Raw genomic sequence first — 21,388 nt, 5'->3', positions numbered from 1 at the left:
CCTATTGAGTTTGTCTCCACCACCATTGACGGCAGCCGATTCCACTCACCCACCACCCTCTGTGAAAAACTTCCCCCTAACATTTCCCCTGTACCTACCCCCTAGCACCTTAAACCTGTGTCCTCTCGTAGCAGCCATTTCCACCCTGGGAAAAAATGATGAGTGCAAGATGAAAATCTTTGGCAACATTTCTCTCTTTTCAGCAATATTCAAGTTCTGTACTACAAAGTGGCAATTTTCTGATACCTCTTATTTGGTTATCTGCTCTAACATAGTAGCTGAGAAACAAGAATCACCAGAAGAGTGCTAGTCTCAAGGTTAGCAATACATCATATCACTCATACCTCTCTCTTTTATTTGTATGTTTGGGGAAGCAGTTTAGTTTGATGTTGAAGTTAATAATCCATTCAGTGACTTAATTGCCGCAATGTGAATGGCTGTGAATCAACCAGGAATGGATCTCTCAGGGCAGGAGTTCAGTATGTGGGCAATGGTCTGACGTGGGTCCCTCGACCAACCAGATATTAGTCAACTCCTCCATCTCCCAGGTAGCTTGTCCCACATATTCACCACTCTGGGTAAAATAGTTAGAACTCGCAGCATTCCAGGGCATGAAATTATTTTGGAATAGGTTGGGACTTTATTCCCTGGAGCGTAGAAGATTGAGGGGAGATTTGATAGAGGTGTATAAGATTTTGATGGGTATAGATAGAGTGAATGCGAGCAGGCTTTTTCCGCTGAGGCTAGGGGAGAAAAAAACCAGAGGGTTAAGGGTGAAAGGAGAAAAGTTTAAAGGGAATATTAGGGGGGGCTTCTTCACGCAGAGAGTGGTGGGAGTGTGGAATGAGCTGCCGGATAAAGTGGTAAATGCATTTAAGAAAAACTTGGACGGGTTCATGGATGAGAGGGGTGTGGAGGGATATGGTCCAAGTGCAGGTCAGTGGGACTAGGCATAAAATGGTTCGGCACAGACAAGAAGGGCCAAAAGGCCTGTTTCTGAGCTGTAATTTTCTATGGTTCTATGGTTCTAATACCCCCGCTACTCGCATGTGTCAGAGCTGGAAGAGCTGGTAGAAACAAGGAAGGTAGGAAACATACCTGCCAGCTTTTACACTAAAGTTCTTTGGATTATATGCTTCAATACTGACGTTTTAACTAAGATGTTTACTGCATTGGCCAACCATGCCTCTTTATGCTCCCTCTGCTTATAAGCTAACTGCTTGTGCACCTGCCATACTTGCCTGGACTCTCCTCTGACTTTCTGCTGGCAGATTTGTTGCTCTAGCTTCCTCACCTCTTCAGATTAGTTTAAGTGTCTCACCAAATTGACATAACGCATCACTAAGATAACATTCCAGTAAAACTCAAGACTTAAATACTTATACACACATAGGAACATGTCCGCAAGGTAGACTATAATCAGACACAGAATCTGCAATTGTCTTGCTGCAGAAATTGCCTTTCAGGTATTGCAGAATTCATAGGCCCCTGACATCAGTTAAATCTAAACCATCAATCACCCTCACACACCTCAGCTTTAGTCCATGCCCCTTTGTTGCAGAATTTGTGATCATGTCAAATATAGGATTAAAGATTCAAATGGAATCAATGGGATGAATGGCCTCTCTCAATGTCATAAATGACCTGATGATTCTAATCAAAATCCTCAAGAAAAAAAGCTAAAAGATTCACAGCAGCCACAACAGGATTCTGAGCACAAGGAAGTACCAGAAAATATAGTTTGTGGGTTACCGGAGATATAAATTGATCATGACGTTGGCTCAATTACGTGACAGCCTGAAGGTGCCTCCTGAGCCACCAGAGCCATTAATGTGCTGCCAGAAGGAGAGGTTTGTGCCAGCAGTTCCTCCACCAACACATCCCCTGAAAAGGCAGTTATCCAAGTTGAGTTTTAGCCAACACCTCGTAAGAAAATTAGCCTTGCTATCAGATCCAACATAATCTTCTTAAATGGTGGAGCAGCTTCAAGAGACTGAATGGCCTACTCCCTGTTTGTAGATAATCTGAGGTGCCAGTAAGCCTAATGCAACGGACAGTGGTAAAATCCCCCATCTTACCCATGTGAATAAAGCCAGTTAAGACTCTCAATATCAGTGACCCAGTTAAAAAATAAGGCAGAGAACAAAACACACACGTAGAAACAACTTGGGGAATAGGTGGCAGACATGAAAATCCAATCATGTTCTGATGCCATGTTACCAGGATGGTCAAATGTCCTTTTCCAACATAAGCATGCCAGAGATTCACAGACAATAAGTCCATTACATCGTAAAGAGCTTTGCTTTTCCTTTTGTGTTTATTCCTTCCACCAGCATAATGTTTTTGCGGGTTATGAAAATGAGTGTTAACTACAAAAGACTGACAACACAAAATTCTGACAGGTAGCTTGCCACACTGGTGAAAAGGTTAGAGCATGAACAGGGATGGCCGCCAGAAACAGACAAAGTCAGTCAGATTGCAATGCTGATTTGAACCAGTGTTGTCATTTTGCAGCTCAACGCTCCAGCTACCACCCTCTCCTAACCTCACACATACACGTTCAGCAGCAGAAGACAATTTCACTCGTATTATTTAAAGAAATCCTCAATGATTTACATCTAGACAGCACAGTGGTTAGAACTGCAGCCTCACAGCACCAGGGACCCAAGTTCGATTCCTGGCTTGGGTCAGTGTGTGTGTGGAGTCTGCACATTTTCCCAGGTGCCTGCGTGGGTTTCTCCAGGTGCTCTGGTTTCCTCCCACAGTCCTAAAGATGTGCTGGTTAGGTGCATTGGCCATATAAATTCTCCCTCAGTGTACCTGACAAGTGCCGGAGTGTGGTAACTAGAGGATTTTCACAGTAACTTCATTGCAGTGTTAATGCAATCCTACTTGTGACATTAATAAATAAACTTAAACTCTTAACTGCTAGCTGATTTCTTCTGGCTGTTGCTTCCATTCTCTGTTTGGTAATTTCGATACTTATTTCAAGTTGTCAAAGTCTACCTGGAGTAGATAGCAGGTACCCAAGGCATTTTGGCTGACTTCAAGGCTTCTGCATTTGCTCCCAGATGTGATGCATCAGTAGCGGGAACACAACATGATTTGGACAATGAACAGAAGCTTTGCTGGGCAGAATAAGCTGTTGAAAAAGGGATAAGGAGGTTGGTGCAGAGGGATTCATAGCTGACAGCATCTGCCTAGGGTGTTCATGGAGCAATTCCCCTATGAGAACCTTAGTGAGGAACAAAGTGTGTGTGCCTGCACCTCACTGAAATCTGCCACCTACTGCAGCAAGCTAACCTCACAGGATTTCAGACTGACCTTCTACTGCAGCACTCTTGACTTCAGCTGCATGTTGCTTGTGCTGCAATGGAAGCTGAATATTGGCCATAACATGCTACATTATGGATGGCTCCATAAGTGTTCAAATGGAGCTGGCTAATACTATATGGTGTGGAGATGCCAGCGTTGGACTGGGGTGAACACAGTAAGAAGTCTCACAACACCAGGTTGAAGTCCAACAGGTTTATTGGTATTTGCTACCAAATAAACCTGTTGGACTTTAACCTGGTGTTGTGAGACTTCTTACTGTAATACTATATGGGACAGGATAGGCTCCACTTTCTGTGCAAAACCCTTTGACAAATTGGTGCAGGACAGCTCCAGCCTCTTTACCGACAGACTTCCAGATGCATCAAACATTTCATTGTGCACATAACCATTAATCTTCTTTTATATGCTGCCCATCACAGCTCTTAAATCTCCATAGCAGAACTTGTATGCAAACTTGTCCTCTGCCTTTCACACCCGGTGTTGTCCATTCATTCCCAATGTCTCACCACATGCACATTAAATTATATACAATATCAGTATTGGTGTTTGGGAGTGGGCAATCCATTGATGGGGCTGTCTTCTTAACATTCTTCTATTGCCTGGCTTGGCTGCACTTCTCAAGTATCTGAAGCATATGAAATGACAGGTATGAGTGCAGACTGATGGAGATTGTCAGTAGATGTATGAATTGAGAAGTGTCTGAAGCTTGTGATGCAATTGGTAGGATATGGAGTTTGATGCATTTACGGACCTTGACTTAATTGAGAGAGATCATTGAACTCACAACATTAAAGTACTTGGGCTTGACCTCGCCAGCTCTCTGCTTCCTTTGCCTTCTCAGCTGGTGTCTGGAGGACCACCTAGCTCCCTGAAGACAGGACATCTCTCGTCATTTCCACCAAGGTCTCCAGCAGAATGTCCAAAAACGTCAGAAGCCTGCTCATTCCTATGTTTTGCCACTCTTCACCATTTCCAAGGTCAGATTCAGTTCCAGCACAAATGCCAGCTCCAGCCACAATGTGTCTGCCTGTAAGAGGTGCAGTCTTGCTATAAGCACTAACTTTAAACAAGGTTTAGCTGGTACTACTTGCTCACAACGTTCACTCCCTGCTGATATGTCCAGCCAATCAACAGCATGACCACCACTGACTGGGTGCTGAACTCATTAAAAAACAGAAGACAGTATGAAGTTGGCATGCTGCCCGTATTATTGTCTATGGTCAGAGACATTAGAAACCCTGGTTATCAATTTTAGCCCCATGATTCAAAATGCATCATTAAAACATACGCACAAGCAGAGCAGAAAACTCAGCCAGATTTGATTTGTGATGCTGTCATTTTCATACTGTAATGATACAGTAATTAAATAATAACCCATCAGATTGCTTGTAATTAGCAGCTATTACTAGCTGACATAAATTCCAAATACAGCCTTTGATTAATCCTGCTTCTCTGTGGGTTTCTCAAATCTCAAACATCAGGTTATTTTGTCTGCATCAACGGGTTACTTTTTGAAGGGTAGGTTCCATTATATTCTTGTGGTTCTTAATTGGCAATTTAAGTGCCAGCTCATCCATGTCCTTTTACAGCGTCTAACACTCACGTTTGCCACACAGGGCACAGCTTGCTCAACAAGGAAATGAAAATGTCACCTTATGAAAGAGTTTGTACTTTTAGCTGTTCTCTCATAGATTTGCAAGCTCAATCCATGTGGACAGCAGATTTCTGTCCATTTTATTAGCTTTCTATACTTGTTGGCTGAGTAACACATTTCTGTTGCTGACTGACTTTTTCTGCACTGTCTTTTTTTCTAGGTTTTGGTTAATTTATTTGTTCACGAGATGTGGGTGTCACTAGTTACGTCAACATTTATTGCACACCCTTTATTGCCCTCAAGAAGGTGGTGGGATGCTGCCTTCTTGAACCCATGTTGTAGGAATACCCAAGGTGCTGTTAGAAGGCAGTTCGAGGATTTGATCCAGAGACACTGACGGAACAATGATATAGTTCCAAGTCAGGATGGTGAGTGACTTGGAGGAGAACTTGCAAGTGGTGGTGTTTTCATGCATCTGCTGCCTTTGTCTTTTTAGGTGGTAGATGTCATGGGTTTGAAGGAGCCTTGGTGAGTTGCTACGGTGTATCTTGTAGATGGTATACACTGCTGCCATTTTTGTGTCAGTGATAGAAGAAGTGAATGGTTAAAGTAACGGATGGAGTACCAATCAAGTGAGCTGCTTTGTCCTGGATGGTGTCAAGCTCCTTGAGTGTTGTTAGAGCTGCACTCATCCAGACAATTATTCCATCACACTCCTACTCGTGCCATGTAGATAGTGGACAGGCTTTAGGGAGATGAGTTACTCACTGCAAAATTCCCAGCCTCTGACCTGCTCTTGTAGTCACGTAAACTGATAAGTTTCATTGAAGAATCAAAACACTAGCTCCTAGAGAGAACATTGTTATTTCTAGTGAGTTTCTCGGGCTTTCTTTCTCTCTCTCTCCTATGTCTCTCTATTTGCAAGTCTCTGCCATCCTGGAAATGTTTTAAGCCCACATCCCTATACCACTGCAGTATGGTGCCTATTACCCAACTCAGAAGCAGCAGACATGAGCTGCAGATTTGTTCCAGGCCTCTGTCTGTAGTAGCTAGCCCGAGGGAGTATGTGATGGATGTCATGGTGACATGGTAGGAGTGGGTGTACACACTTGGCACTTCCAAACTTAAGCTCCAGTTACTTGGAACTGTGTATACAAACTAAATCAAATCACCTGTACAGAAAGCAGGGTTACTGAAAATAAGAGAATCAGATTGGCATCCCTCACATACTTCCTCTCAGTAAGCTGTTTTAGCACTGCGGAGCCCTGAAACAAATCTCCTGCTTATCCCCTGGCTGGGGAAGATTTATGCTACTGTTTGGGAGACTTTGGAATAGAAAGAAGGTGACAGAAGAATTTCGGTGAACAAGTACATATGAAATACTTTCCACACGTGCTAGGTGTGCATGCGAGACGTGTTTGGATCGGTCTGCTCAGTCCTTTACTGCAGTAACATCTGACTGCAGTGGATTGGGAAACTGGATCCTCTCTCTTGAACGCTAATGAGATTTGCAGGGGCTTCCAGTTACACATGATGCACCATCTGGCACCAGATCCAAGTAATCAAACCCACTCCCTTGCTGGGTGATAAGGATGCTGATGGAATATCTTTAGCTGTGTGCATATTCATTGTGATCATCTTAATCTCTAACAACTGCTCAACACTTTTCCTGCCCGTGTGCCAGCAAAAGCCCTTCCTCATAGAATCCCCACAACATCAAGGCACAGCCACACCAATTAAAACTTTTTCAACATTTCTAATTAAATTGTCAATACACTTTCCGCACACTAGAAGGATTTTGATCTAAAGCAATTAAAACAAAGTTGAAAGTATTAATAAACAGAGAAAAGGGCAAGATATAAATCAGAATGTTTACACTTCATGGTAGACATTTAGGCCCTTACCGAGATTGGGAGAACAGCTCCTTCAGGTATTCAACTTGTGAAACACCTGAATTAAAAACAAAATCGTTACCAAGGTTTTACTCCAAATTTCCTCCCTTGAGTTCTTACTTGCATTTTGGTTAGCAGCTGATAATCAGATAAGAAAGTTTCCATTTAAATTCCTTTGGGACAGTCTGGAATAAAAAAGTGACTCCTTCCTTACAGACTTGGTTAATCTATGAACACAAACAGATCATGCTGGGCAGGAAATTCATTCTCAGTAAGTGGTTTTCAACACCCGAACCAAGCGGCATTTTGTTCTTGTGAAGAGTGCCTAGATTGGGTGGTTGCTCAACACAAGATTACAGCATGTTGTGTGACTCAGGAGAAGCTCAACATGGCCTTCATCAATTTTCATCTCCCTCAATAGCCGCTCGCGAGAAAACTGGAAGCTCTAACACAACATAGGCAATCTTCAATTTAATTCAGGTACCAACATCTCTATGAAGTTGATAAGACATTCACTGAATCCATGTCTCTCAAAAGGAGCAGTAAGGGTTAGTCACTGTTATCCATCTTCTTTGATATGTTTGTCAATGATGTGTTGGATCTTATCACAATGGGTGGATTATATTGGGAGTTATTTTTCTCAGAAGATGCTATGTGAGTAGCACACACATTTGGGTTGTAATGAGCTTTATCTACCATCACTAACGACAGATTAGCTGTGGTTTGTGCTCCCAAGTGGTTTATTATGGCTATACAGAATGCATGAAAGGATCTCAAAACTACTGAATACAGGATACAAGGGCATCTGTCTTGAATGTTGATTTATATTGATACCTGGGATTCTAGTGAATGCAAACTTCAACTTGGATGGAATCATTTGGAATTTTAACATAGAACATAAAAACATCATCATTGTGATAGTATTCATATTTCACGAGTCTCCTCCCATTCCATCTACTTCATCCCCGCATATCGTTCTATCTCCCTTTCTCTCACACACTTCTCTAGTTTCCTTTTGAAGCATACAAGTTGATGCCTCAACCACTTTGTTGTACTGAGTTCCACATTCCAATCATTTCCTGAACAAAGAAGTTTTTCTTTGTTTCCCTAGTGGTATTATTAGTAATTATCTTGCATTTGTGGCCTCTAGCTTTGGATCCTGTGACAAGTGGAAACATTCTCTCTTAAATCTACACTGACCAACCCATTCATAGGCCCTGTGGCGCAACTAGAAAATCCCGGCCATCAACTGTAAAGGTCTCGGTCAGGTCTCCTCTAGGTCTGCTTTCTTCTGATGAAAGAAATGCCCATTTGTTCAATCTTTCCCAATAGCTCTTAATAATTTCTCAGTTCTGGCGCCATCCTTGTAACTATTATTTCTCCAGGACTTCCACATCCTTTTTATAGTATGAAGACCAAAACAGTGCACAGTAATCCAAGTGTAGCCTGACTAGGGTCCTATGCAATTCTTACAAAATTTCACATCCCTGGAAATAAATCTCAGTGCTTTGTTGACATTTTAATAGCTTCGTTAACCTGCAATGCCACTTTAAGATTTATTCACCTGTATCTTTCAACCTCTTGGCTCTTCGATGCCTTCACATTCTTATTTTCCAAAGAGTGCTGTGTTTTTATTTTTCTAAGCAAAATGCATCACTTCATTTATCTATTATAAAAGGTATTTATAGATTTCTAATATCCTTGTGTATTATGTTGTATTTTCCCTCAGTTTAGGTCAGAGATGGACAATAAATGCTGGCCTTCAGTGATGTCCATATTCTGTGAATGAATTAGAATTTGGTTATCATCCACAAGTTTTGACAGTAAGCGGTTTGTTCCCAAGTCCAAATAATTAATGTAAATTATAAGCAATGGCCCCAACATTGGTTCTTGTGAAATATGCTTTCTGCCTTCTTCCAAGTGGAATAATTAACCTTCACTCTTACTCTCCGCTTTCTATTTTCTATCCATTCAATTGTTTGACCCCTGACCTCACATACTCAACTTTCGTCAGGAGTCTACCATGTAGTACCTCATTGAGGATCTTTGGAATATCCAACTCTATGACATCGAAAGCATTACTCTTGTACCTTTACAAATAATTTTACCAGGTTAATTAACAATGATTTGGCCTCTTGGAATCCACGCTGACTATTTTTTAAGTTATATTTTCTGCTGTTAGATGCTCTAGTATTTCATCTAGCATAGATGCCAGATTTTTCCTACCATGAACAATAAACTGACTGTTCTGTAGTTCTAAGGAGACAGAGATGTTTTACATATCTTCCTTGCTTTCCTTCATATAGGGGTGCATTCCATCTGGATTCTGGTTTTAATCCTTTTTTAGTTTTGCTAGTTGTCTACTATTTTTTGCTCACTATTCCAAAACATATTAGTAAACTCCATCCTCCAGTGAAGTGGCAACTTCAACACCAACCCTCCCCACCCAACTCCCCATGGCGTCTCAAACCCTCCATGCCTGATCGGGTAAGATCAGTTCGGGTAAGCGTTCTCCAAGGCAGCCTTCACGACACATGATGGCGCAGAGTCGCTGAGCAGAAACTGATAGCCAAGTTCCGCACACACGAAGACAGCCTCAACCGGGATATTGGGTTCATGTCACACTATCTGTAATCCCCACAGCTTGCCTGGACTTGCAGAATTTCACTGGCTGTCCTGTCTGAAGACAATACTCATCTCTTTGACCTGTCTTGGTGCTCTGTCCACTCACATTGTTTGTACCTTTAAGACTTGATTAGCTGTAAGTATTCGCATTCCAACCATTATTCTATAAATTGAGTTTGTGTCTTTATATGCCCTGTTTGTGAACAGAATTCCCACTCACCTGAAGAAGGAGCTTAAGGCTCCGAAAGCTTGTGTGGCTTTTGCTACCAAATAAACCTGTTGGACTTTAATCTGGTGTTGTTAAACTTCTTACTGTGTTTATTCCAAAAAGCCAGATTGTGAAAGATGCAATTGGAAAAATCCTTACACACTGCTGTAGGCTTTTATTTACAGAGATCCAGGTTACAAACAAGTACCTCCTAGTCCTAAACATCACAGTTTCAGTCTATCCATTTTTAGATGGGCACTTGTGAATCCACAGTTAATGCCTATCACCTTTATACAGTTAAATACAATTAGTGTACAACAAAATTCCTTTCTCCCTCTTTAAATAAATAAGTTATGTACAAAAATGTCAAAACAAATTAAATCAAAGACCTCTATATTCTGTACAAAGCACTGCATTTGTGAGATATCTCTCCTCTAGGATCCCTAACAATTTCTTCATTGCTGCAGTTCATTTTGTAAAACAATCCGACTATTGACAACACCTCAGGGACTCTAGCAGTTCAAGAAAGCAGCTCACTACCACTTTCTCAAGGGTAACTAAGGATGGGCAATAAATATTGCTGGCCGAGCCATTGACGCCCATATCCCTCCAAATTAATTATTGTTTTTAAATCCCCACCCATTTAAATTTTAGAGATTTTCTTTCCCTGTCGCATTTGGATAAAGCCAGCGAGATCCATCCATGACCTTTCCTCATTCTCATTTTTGTAGAGAGTATACATTAACCGACAAGAAATGAATTATTTACAAAACATTCAATGGGTATACCATCTTCAGTACACCCACTATGTGGAATCTGATCTTTTTTAAATAAATAGAATGCAGATCCAATGCCTCCATAAGAGCCAGTGTTTCGGCAGACAAAGTACTTTTGACAATAATTTATATTTTCTTCGTTTCCCTAGCTAATAGATAACATTTCCCATTCCGACCCATCAGACATAGTATGAAACCAGCTGCTATAGAACTTCCATAAAGATCAACACGTGAAACACCACTAAAAATGACTAATGTCACATTCTTTGGATTGCCCAAGGATGGAAATGTGAGTAAGCATTTCCCCAATTTTTTTAAAATTTGTCTTCAAACAGTAATGTTTAACCACAATATATCAAAACTGGCATCTGGTCTGAGTGATCAACCAGTGCAATTGGCCAATCAAACGTTGTAATTGCTCCACCTCTTATTCAACTATACCATCTTTCTGTGAGAACCAAGTATGAAACCAGCATGGGACTAACTGGCTATAAATAGGATTGTTAATTCAAAAGGTGTTCCAAATCTAATTTGCTTAATATTTAAACCAATATATTTAAAAGCCCCACAAGCTTGACTCCCAAGTTTAAATTCCACTCTAATCTTAGCAATACCACATTTCCCAAATTCCACAGTGCCACCACCCCCTAAAAACAAATCATCAACATACATCACAAATATGCCTGGAAGATTACCTTGATGGTACCGATAAAAATATTTCAGGATCTGCCTTTAGTTAAACACAACCTATTTTACTGGAAAATACCACACCCTGGAAGATTCATTCAGCCACAGATACATTTGTTTAGATTCCATGGGCTGGAATTTTATGTTGCTCGAGCGGCCAAGCCTGAAACACGTGAAATTCCGCCACAAGATATTGGGCGGGCGTCCCAACATCATCGCACACTTGCACAAGATTTCGGTCAGCAGGTGCACGAGAGAGTGGGAAGCACACTCATTGATAATCAAGCAGGCAATTTTGCCCATTAAGGGGTCAATTGAAAGAAGCTTTACGTGGCCAGTCTAATTTTGTAGTTGGTGGGCGGCTCGATTGGCCAGATGGCCTTTATATTTTAGCTGCAATCTCTCTAGGGTGGGATGAAATGTCAGGGTGAAGTAAAATTTGAGAATGTGTCTGGGGACTGAGATTTGTGCTTGAATGTGCTGTGTGGACATCGTTTGCACTGGTTTTTTATCTGAATTTATTTAGTACAGGTCTGCAGCTCCCGACAGCTGTCGCTTGGAGGGAGCCCATTAGAAGTGCCAACCCACACCCTCCCTTTTCATGGCTCCTGTCCTCTTCTGCACACCCTGGCACACAGAACCTTTCCCAGCTCGGGTTTCACACTGGCTGTCCATTAATTGGCCAGCCAGCCCAAAATCATGTTCTGGGGGCTGGTTGTGGCTGTAGGCATGTTTCGCATCCACTTCCAGGCCTGCCAAGTGCATGATTCTGATGGGTGAAAAACGTAGGTAGCTTTCCTTCTGATCTACTGCCTCCGAGTGGTTTCAGAAACACTTGTCTCTGCAGAAATGCGACTTTTATGTCGATTGACCTATGCTCCCATGAAGATGGCCAAAAGGACTAAAATGATTTTTAAGATTACTTTTCAGCTGTGGGAGAGTCCAATCTAACATCTGTATTAGGCAGTTGCCCTTCAAAATCCCTGGCAACTAGCTTGCTTTATCTTTACAAGTCCCATCTCGAAAGATTTTTTCAGAACAGATCCACCCATGTGACAAAACTAATTGTCCCTTATCTGATACCTCAGAATAAATTCCAAACACTCTCCAACTAGGTTTGCTTCTCTTATTAATTTATGCTTACATCTATTGGTAGCCTCCAAAATTTCATGATCATGAGGACTTCTGCTTCTAGTTCTGGCTCTGAGACGGTTCTATAGTCTTGATTTCATTGTTGAAACTATTCAAGCTATGGCCTCTACTTCTATTTTTATGTCTGTCGAGACTGTTAGAGTGAGATCACCCTTTGGCACTACTGAAAGCTCTTTCTACTGTATGTGATTGCTTTCTCTAACAACAGTCACTTTTGGACTCACCATCAGTACTTGCACTACGCTTTCTTGCCATTCAGTCCATGGATCTCATCTCTTGGTCATCAACCTGAACTTTCAACCAATATTTAAAGTTTACCAGTCATTTTCCTGCCTACTGCTAAAAGGACTTTCAACTGCAGTATTCATGATCGTGATGTTTATATTTCATATGTCTCTGAAGTCATCATTGGCATATTCCTCTCCATTATCAATCAGAAACTTTGCTGGTGGTCCAAGTCTAGTCACTTTCTATTCTCCATTGCCATGTATTATATTATACAACGGTTGCCAGTTCCACAAAATGTAGAACGAAAACATTTGTGTTTCTGTCCCATACTTTTAAACCCATGGCAACTGCCTGATTAAAGCCACGTGCCAATGGAAAGTTTAAAATAGGATGGTGGCAATGTCCTTCAATACGTTTTTTAAAGATTTCAAACTGCCCAGCAATCTCATCTATGACTTATGTACTCTTCGGGGAGAATTTTCCCATTCCGCCCACCACGCAAAGCGTAGCAGGTGGGGGCAGACCATGCAAAGGTTCATTGACCTCGGGCGGGATTCTCTGGTTTTGGGGTGAGCGCGGCTGGAAAATTCCGCCCTTCATCAACCACACCCACTGAATTTTTGACTTTCAACAGTTAGGGTGAAGAAACAGTCTACGTAACTTTGAAACAATTTGTATTTCTCCCTCTGATTCCTCGTACCCGACGCCATTAATACTTGGCTAACATTCTGAAGAGAAGCAGACCAACTGACTTTCCAAAAAATAATTGCCTTATCATACTCCATGTCAAATTTAATTTTTGCCATTTTCTTGGGTTTACTCACAGCATATCTCTCAAAAACAGACTACATAATTCCAGCTATTTTACGGTGAATTGCAGCTCTCTTTACTGACCTCAATGTGCTGTCATCACAAACCTAAAACAAATAGCACTTTTATATATAATCGAGTCAATCCTCTCTACTTAGTGAATGAGAATGTTAACTTAACCAATTTTTCCCCCTCATAACATTGAAGGAAGTAATATATATTATATCAACCGCCCTCGCAATAGTCTCTGACTCTATCAACTGTGAAGGCTTATGCAATGTCCTCAAATTTAGCTGCGCTCAGAAATTTGTCACCATCCTCCACCTAACCCCTGACCCACATCAGCAGAACCAACCACTGCAAAACATATCTCACTCCAAACTAGCTTCACTGTGCAGGACAAACTTATGCCTGACACCAGACGAGGGCATCGCCCGCATACAATTAACATTAGACATCCACCTTCCAAAAAAAGATCCAGGCAATCAATCCTCTCACACCAAAATACTTACTGCTTTTTGGATTCCAACAGAACCAAATTGACTACAGTCCCATATGCTACTGTCAGCTACATGACTCATACAGCTAGGGGTGGGGAGAGGGTGCAGTCTGAGAGAAAAAAAGCAAGCATCTCATAGGAACAACCCAAGTGACAGTCCTGGAAACAGGTCATTTGAGCATTTCCCCACTCAGGGAAGTTATAGAGATGCATTGAGATTTTCCCACAAGCGAGTCGCTCTTGCAAATTATGCCAAATAAATCATGCAATTAAAACAGAAAAACACATGTACATTTTTGCTAATCCACTGGAAATGTATGCTATGACTTTCAGTAGGACACAAGATAGTCTGAGGGTGAATGATGATCTGCTGAAAGACCACATCAGATACACCTTGACTTAGATCTGTGAAGTGAGGAGACCAGAGTTATACTGCCGTTGGTATTAGAGAAGCCAAACATGAGCTTGGACACAACAACAACACAACCCATCATACGTTTTACTGGCTTTAACAGAACTGGAGTCTGAGAAAACAAAATGTTGACACTGAGCCACATTAGGAGATATTTAGTCAAAGAGGTGGATTTTAAATAGTCTTAAAAATGAGAGGGTTAGAGAGGTTTAGACAGTTGTGACACAGCCACAATGACAGTGTGATTAAATTTGGGGATGTTTGAGAAGTCAGATTTAGGGGAGCCGAGATTGTTGTGACTCTGAAAGAGATTACAGAGATAGGGAGGGTGGAGGCCTCGGAAAACAAGGATGAGAATTTTAAAGTCAATGGGTGGAATTTTCCGATTCTTTTTCTAAGTGTTGTCTCAGGTGAGAAAAGTGGTTGAAAATAGAGCCAGAAAATCTGCTAATGATATTAAAATGTATGATAAGGGGGTTTCCATCAATGCATGCTGGGAACCCCATTACGTCACTGACGGGGGGGGACAATCTAGCAAGGAAATCCTGCCAGTGTACAAGCTGTTTCGAGACTCTCTCAGGATTTTGTGTTCCACCATGCCGAAAGCAGGGGCAGAAAATCTCATCCAATGCATCGCTTAACCAGGACACAAAGCTCTGCCCCCAATTGGGGGTTATGTGGCGTGGAGGAGTCTGGGGGAATGGTTAGTGATGGAGAGGACTCATTTTTAATGTTATGGGAACATGAATGCGAGATCCTGTTTTCTCACATCAAAAAGACATTTCAAACCAATGTGCCAACAAATGCACAAAACAGCTTTGTTTCAATGTAAAAACATAACTGCAGCTTTGGAGAAACCATTAATTTTCAACCCTCGAATGGTGGCTGCCTCTCAAATTCTCATTCAGGGCCATTTCTCACACACTCAACCCAATCTGTCATGTGGATGTGCGTGTCAGATCTTAAAATATCTGAGCCAGCTGCTGAATGTGGTAAACCTCAAAACTGATATAGCAGATACTCTCACTCTGTTAATGCATTACAGTACACAGAGGAGCAGACTGCAGTACCATGTCAGGGTCACAGCAAAGACAGTCTGCAAGGAAATCACAACAGAAACTCAATGCCCAGGATAGTGAGCCCATCGTTCCTTCACCCACCCAGTCAGGGGGTGGTGGGGGGGTGCTTATGGATACAATACCACACTGTTGAAGGCGTCACAATCATGCGAGGCAGGCTTGACAGACCAAATTGTAGGTTCCTACTTGTCATTTTCACTTGATAGTCAATGTAACTAACAGGGAAGTAGCATAGTAAGTCATAAGAAATCCCTCACTTTTACCCCCATAACCCCCTCTTCTCTCTTACTGCCAAATCCAGCTCACACATTCCCTGTGCTATAGGCTGGGACAGGCATACAGCTCATGTCACTATTAATGTAATTAAGATGGATTCCAGGAGGTGGATGAGATCAGCTCTGTGAGCTCCTGATACAATTTTCCCTTCTGCCAGCATGGAGGCTCTGATCTGTACTCACAACACACCATCTCAACACAGAAGAATCTCAGAAACGTAACAAAATAAAGGCAGGTAGGGATTTAAACTCCAATCAGAACTAATATCAGCTCTCCTTTGGAATGATTTTAAGTAACAAAATATCCCTTCACAGTTATAGAGAAATTAGCTGCTGGTTCTCAGGAAACTGACTAACTGCAAGTAAAATAACAGAAAAAAGGAAGTTTTAACTTTCAGTCAGGAATGACAGATTTCCACTGGTTAATTGCTCACAGCAAGATCTTTCCCTTTAAACTGCTGCCAGTGCCAGCGACAGATCTCTTGTGCTGTGTAGCTCAAAAAGCTCTCTTCAAAACTGAGCCCCAATTTAGGATAGCACATATAATTTTACTTCTTTTATGTTTTTTTTCCCATTGATCACAGGGACAAAGGAATTCAAAAAAGTAGTGAAAATTCTGCTTTTAACTTCAATTATTAACACAACCTGGGAAATGCTACTGATGGCCAGAAGTGAAACACTGCTAAATATTAAAACAGGCAAATAAACAGCACATTGTTTGTATTCAGGCACATCAGCTGTGCCATTCACCTCAATGGAACAAAACTGAACACCGACAGTATGCTAATACAATGGGGGAGGGGGAAATTGAAAACAAGCCAATCAATTTACGTCTGCAAGCGGAGGTTCCATTCTTCAAATCCCAGATTAGAAATGTCTCAGTTACATGCGACAAACATGCAGACCTGAACCAATATTCAAACACAAACCTCACTTGCTGTCATGATCATGCCAAGACTGCACAGTGCAGACAATAAACCCATATGGTTAAATACTGACTGAGCTCCCTTAAATGAATGACTTCCTAAACTATCCCAGTCAAGAGGTTCCCAGATTTGTTCCCTGGATTGTACAGTTAGCTAGCTTAGTTGGGAAGACAGGCAGGAGCATTAGAAGTGGCCTTAATGTCATGTCTTATGGGGAGGGGAAAGAAACAGCCGGGACCCTTGCTCCTGACTAATAATCCAGAAATCCTTGATGGATGCATTTGTACACAAGGATATTCAAATGAGAACAGGTTTAGCTCAATTGTCTTGCTTCCCTTTGTCAAATAATCTGCTGACAACACAGGCCACAAGACTATTCTGAAGGCTACGAGTTCTTGCTAGCTACCCATGGATGTATCCTAGCGCACCCAAATCCAAAAGTTGGAGGTATTAACATATTGTGGGCAAGGCTCCTTGGCATTTTGACATAGAGGGTTTACTTCTTAGAGGGTGGTTGATGGAAAGAGGTAAATTAAGCTACTGTGCCATCCAAAACTTCCAAAACATTCCAGCCACAGCTCCAGCCAGTGCATTGGGAGGCTGGTGTAGAGGCATTTGGGAAGTTTAAACAAAAGACACAGGTGAAGACAAAAGGGTTGATGCATCCTGTTGTTGGCAGGAAAGAAATGGCTTTAATAGCTGTAAGTTGAATAAAAACACAGCAAAAGATCCAGGCAATTTTTTGAAAAATTCAGCACATACCTCCAGCCAAAAATCAAACCATCAGAACTCCAATATGAAATTCAAGGCCTGCGGCAAGAATCAGGTGAGCCTGTTGACAACTTCATAACAAGATTGAAAGATGCAGCCAAAAAATGTAAATTCAAGGAAACAGATGAAAGGCTGACAGAGAAGCTCATCTGGGACTCTGTGTTGGGTCCTTTCATTCGTTCAAATAGATAAGGGACAGTACTTGCTACGATGAATTTCTTTTATTGAACAAAACTTAAAATTAACATTACAAAAGCAAAACAAAAGAGAAAAGTTGGAGACTGACTTTTACTGTCAGCCCCTGTACAAAAAACATGTACTGAGTTGAGCAAAATTTGAGAACTGAACTGAGCTTGAACAGGATCTCGAAAACAAACTAAAAACTGAACACAACAGTTCCAAACTATATTTTAATTGTTATCTCATTCGAAGTCTGTCTCTGTCTAGCAAAAACAGGTCTTGCAGCTGTTATCAGAACTCGTTTGCCTGCTGTGTACTCTTCAGGAATGCAGTCAATTTTCAGCTAACCCAGCATGCCTTCTGAGTTTTAAAATGTAGACAAGTGTTAGTTAACCCCTACAGTCTAGCATTTAAGTGTAACTGCATAGGCAAAAATACCTTAAAATGAAGTCTTTGCATGGATGAAGTCTTTGCATACACTGAAGCAAACAAAGCTAAGCATACATAGGATCGCTCACTCTGCATTCTCTGAAGTGCAAGAAGATTTAATTTGGAAGGATAAGCTCACAATATCATTGTAGACACTGCCAGAGTACATAGAATCACAAACAGACAGATGAAGATGCTGACCACCCAATTAACTAGATCTCAGTTAAGTCAAGCGAAACAGCAATAAAAGGATGCACACTAGACCGAGAGAAAGATGTGCAAGAGCTGTGGACAACCACTTGACTTCACAGGCAAAAGAGACATTATACAAACTAAAAGTGTTATGATATAACTGTTTGTCACTCTGATGAGACTGCACTACCAATCCAAGTGCAACATTCCTGTCCAAAGTGCAGTACCTAGAACTGTATACCATACTCCAGATGTGATCAAACCAGGTTGGTGTTATGCAATAGAAATTGTTGACTAGCCACAGGAGCGACTTCAGCAATATTTTTCATCCACAAGCCCCAACTTTAGTAGAAAACAGCCTTACAAAGATGCATTCCATACTGATAAACATACCTTGTGTATATTTACTGAACAACCACCACCATCATTAAAAACACTTCCATGCACTACCTTCTACCATCTTACTAACAAATGCAGAAAATATTAAAGTTCACATATGTAGCCATGCCAATACAAATACTGAAGTCACATCCCTAATCATATTGTCCATTACTCCTTTGTCTATATCAGAAATTCAATTAGCCACATCTTAGTTCCAAATAGGCACATGTGGCTAGTAACGATTGTATTGACCAGCACTGGTACAGATGTAGTAAAATGTCCTTTTATATTCCAGTCCTCGGCAATATATAATGAAGCTTTCCCGCTGCTCGTTCAGGCACAAGCCGCTAAAGTTCACCTAAGGCTGCTTTCCATATGATCAACTGGCATATGCCAGTTGATCATATGGAAAGCAGCCTTAGGTGAAAGCAGCGGGAAAGCAGCGGGAAAGCTTCATTCTCCAAGCAGCGTATCCACTTTGCGAAGGTAAACGGAGAAAGAATTATGTCAGCATCCCACCAGACCACAGAACCATCCAGGTACAAGAAGTCGCACTTCTGGTCGGAATTTTAACACTTAGGAAGAAGTGCTGGCGTAAATGAATTCTACCCAAACAGTCCTTCTTGTGCACACAGATTGCGTAAATGTTTCTTTATTTTTTTGCAAGTCACTCATGAAACAAGCCCCCATCTAGTAGGGGTCGTTTTAACCGTAGTGTTTAAATATTTTTTTCTCTTTTTTAATATCAAGGTTCCTTAAAACTTTTCTGAAGAGAATCTGTGAACAGTGTCCAGTGTCCACATGCTCTCTCCAGTAACACACACAGACTAGCACACAGACACACACATTGAGCTGTACCTTCAGGGCGCACTTCTCTCCTGTTTTTTTGTGGAAACATTCCAGTACTTTGCCGTTGACTCCCAGCCCCAGGACGTTAGTGGAAACTCGGTAATCATCAGTGATGGCATTCTTCCTGATCTCAGGCCGGGGCTGCAGGAGGCTGGGGGCTCCTCCGGCTCCCGCTGCTTTGCTCAACTTGGCAGGCGATAAGGGGGCAGAGTCGTTGCCGTTGTGAAGCATGGCGGGGAGGGAGGGCTTCAGGGGAACCGATCCGGGCACAGACTGTTCAACCGGCGGGGGAACATGGAGCGAGCCTGGGGAGTTGAGCGGGGTAACGGAAGAGAGCCTGTGGAGAGAAGCAGTGTCCGGAGTCCACTGGGAGGGCTGGTGCTGCCGCTTTTAGCGCAGCCTCGGGACTCCACCATCAGCTGATTTCCTGAACACGTCAGTTCTGGTAGCTTAAGGCAAGGTCATTTTCTTCATAAGCAACTGGGAGATGTGAAAGGAGCGGGAGGGAGACCACCTCCAGGCGGCAGACAAAATCCAGAGGTGAAATCCACACTGGTAACTCCCTGCTCAATCCCCCCTGCACTCCTTTCCCCTATTTCCTTGCTTGCAAGTTCCCCTTGGACACGAATAACCCAAACAGCATCACACTGAAAATTTAAGCATCTGTTAAACTTTTTTTTGTGTGTTTAGATCAGCGGTCTTCAAACTTTTCAGTACGAGGGCCACATCGTATATTTTACACATTTTCGCGGCCAAAGAAAAAAATTAGTTTTGTAAATGAATGAATAAAATTTAAATGAATGAATAAGTTTTATTTGGATCTTTCATCAGCATGATATGATTCAGAACAAAAGAGAAATGTGACAATTACAAAGAAACAATGCCGTGCTTACACTGAGAAATGATATATAATGAGTAAAAATGTCAAACATTAGCAAATGCTCTGACAAAATAATCAATTACTTAACTGCAGATGAAAAAAACAGGCTATTCATTTTTTAATTAATTTTATTCACTGAAATTTTACAAATGTTTACCTGAAATGAGAATTTGCCCAATTTTGTGGCACCCAATAAGAAAAATAAACACGCCCCAAGAAAGAACTTCAGTAAAACAAAGCAAAGAAATTCAAAATAAACTTGAACCATTAATAAAAGTCAAACAAAAATAAATTCAGTCTGCACTTTTCTACACAATTCTGGCAATTGGAGTTTTCAATCGTAACCAACAAATCATGAAGTTTTGCACAAGATTAATGGGAATGATGGAACTGCTTTTTTAATTTCAAAATATTGCTGAACTGAGGTTTCAAGCTTGAGGAGCCAATTATTAGAATGGACTTCAAATGCTCATCAGATAAATTTGCTCGATATTTGGACTTGACATACTTCCTTTTTGAAAATGTTTGTTCACACAGGTACGTTGTACCAAAAACTGATACAAATCCACAAGCAAATCACTTCAAATTTGGAAACTGCTCAGGCTGCAAAGATTTATAAAATTGGATCAGATTTTCTTCTTTATACTTGTCTTTCAGCATGTCATCTGATTGGAGATCAATAATTTCCATTTGAAACTGACTTGGGAGTGTTTCAACATTGCAGTCAAATTGATTTTGAAACAGCTTTATTTCATCTGTGTTTCCATCAAGATCAGAAAATCGTTCCTGAAATTGTTTTTGCAAGTCCTTAATGATTTCTGTTGCAAATGAAGAAGGAAATTCTGCTTCACTTTCTTCATTAAATTTTTTACAACACGGAAAATGAACCAAGTTATGAACTTTCACCTGTCCTTGAAATAACATCAGTTTTGCCCTGAATACCTTGACATGCGCGAATAGATCACAAATCAAATTTGTTTCACCTTGCAACTTCAGATTCAATTGATTCATATGGCCTGTCACGTCTGCAAAAAATGCCAATTTCCAAAGCCAGTCAGTGTTTGATAAAAGTGGTTCGGGTCGATTCTTCTCTGTGAAATGAATCAATTTCCTCTTTGAGCTGAAAGAACCATGATAGAACCTTTCCACAACTAAGCCATCGAACTGCTGTATAATAAGGCAAGTCAACGAACTCAGAATCAGTTTC

General features: G+C 41.3%; 1 protein-coding gene across 1 annotated transcript in view; it reads right to left on the bottom strand.

The window, feature by feature from the left end:
* The window catches only part of LOC144491486 (MAP kinase-activated protein kinase 2-like), a 127,051-nt gene extending 107,375 nt beyond the window's left edge, over positions 1 to 19,676 (bottom strand). Inside the window, exon 1 of the mRNA XM_078209376.1 lies at positions 19,311 to 19,676. Coding sequence (XP_078065502.1) covers positions 19,311 to 19,532 — 222 coding nt within the window. The 5' untranslated portion in view covers positions 19,533 to 19,676. The remainder of the gene's footprint in view (positions 1 to 19,310) is intronic.
* Positions 19,677 to 21,388: the final 1,712 nt, after the last annotated feature.

Source organism: Mustelus asterias, chromosome 3 (genome assembly GCF_964213995.1).
Source record: "Mustelus asterias chromosome 3, sMusAst1.hap1.1, whole genome shotgun sequence".
Lineage (NCBI taxonomy): Eukaryota > Metazoa > Chordata > Chondrichthyes > Carcharhiniformes > Triakidae > Mustelus > Mustelus asterias.
The sequence above is the reverse complement of the archived record's forward strand: the minus strand, read 5'-3'. Positions and strand labels throughout refer to the sequence as shown.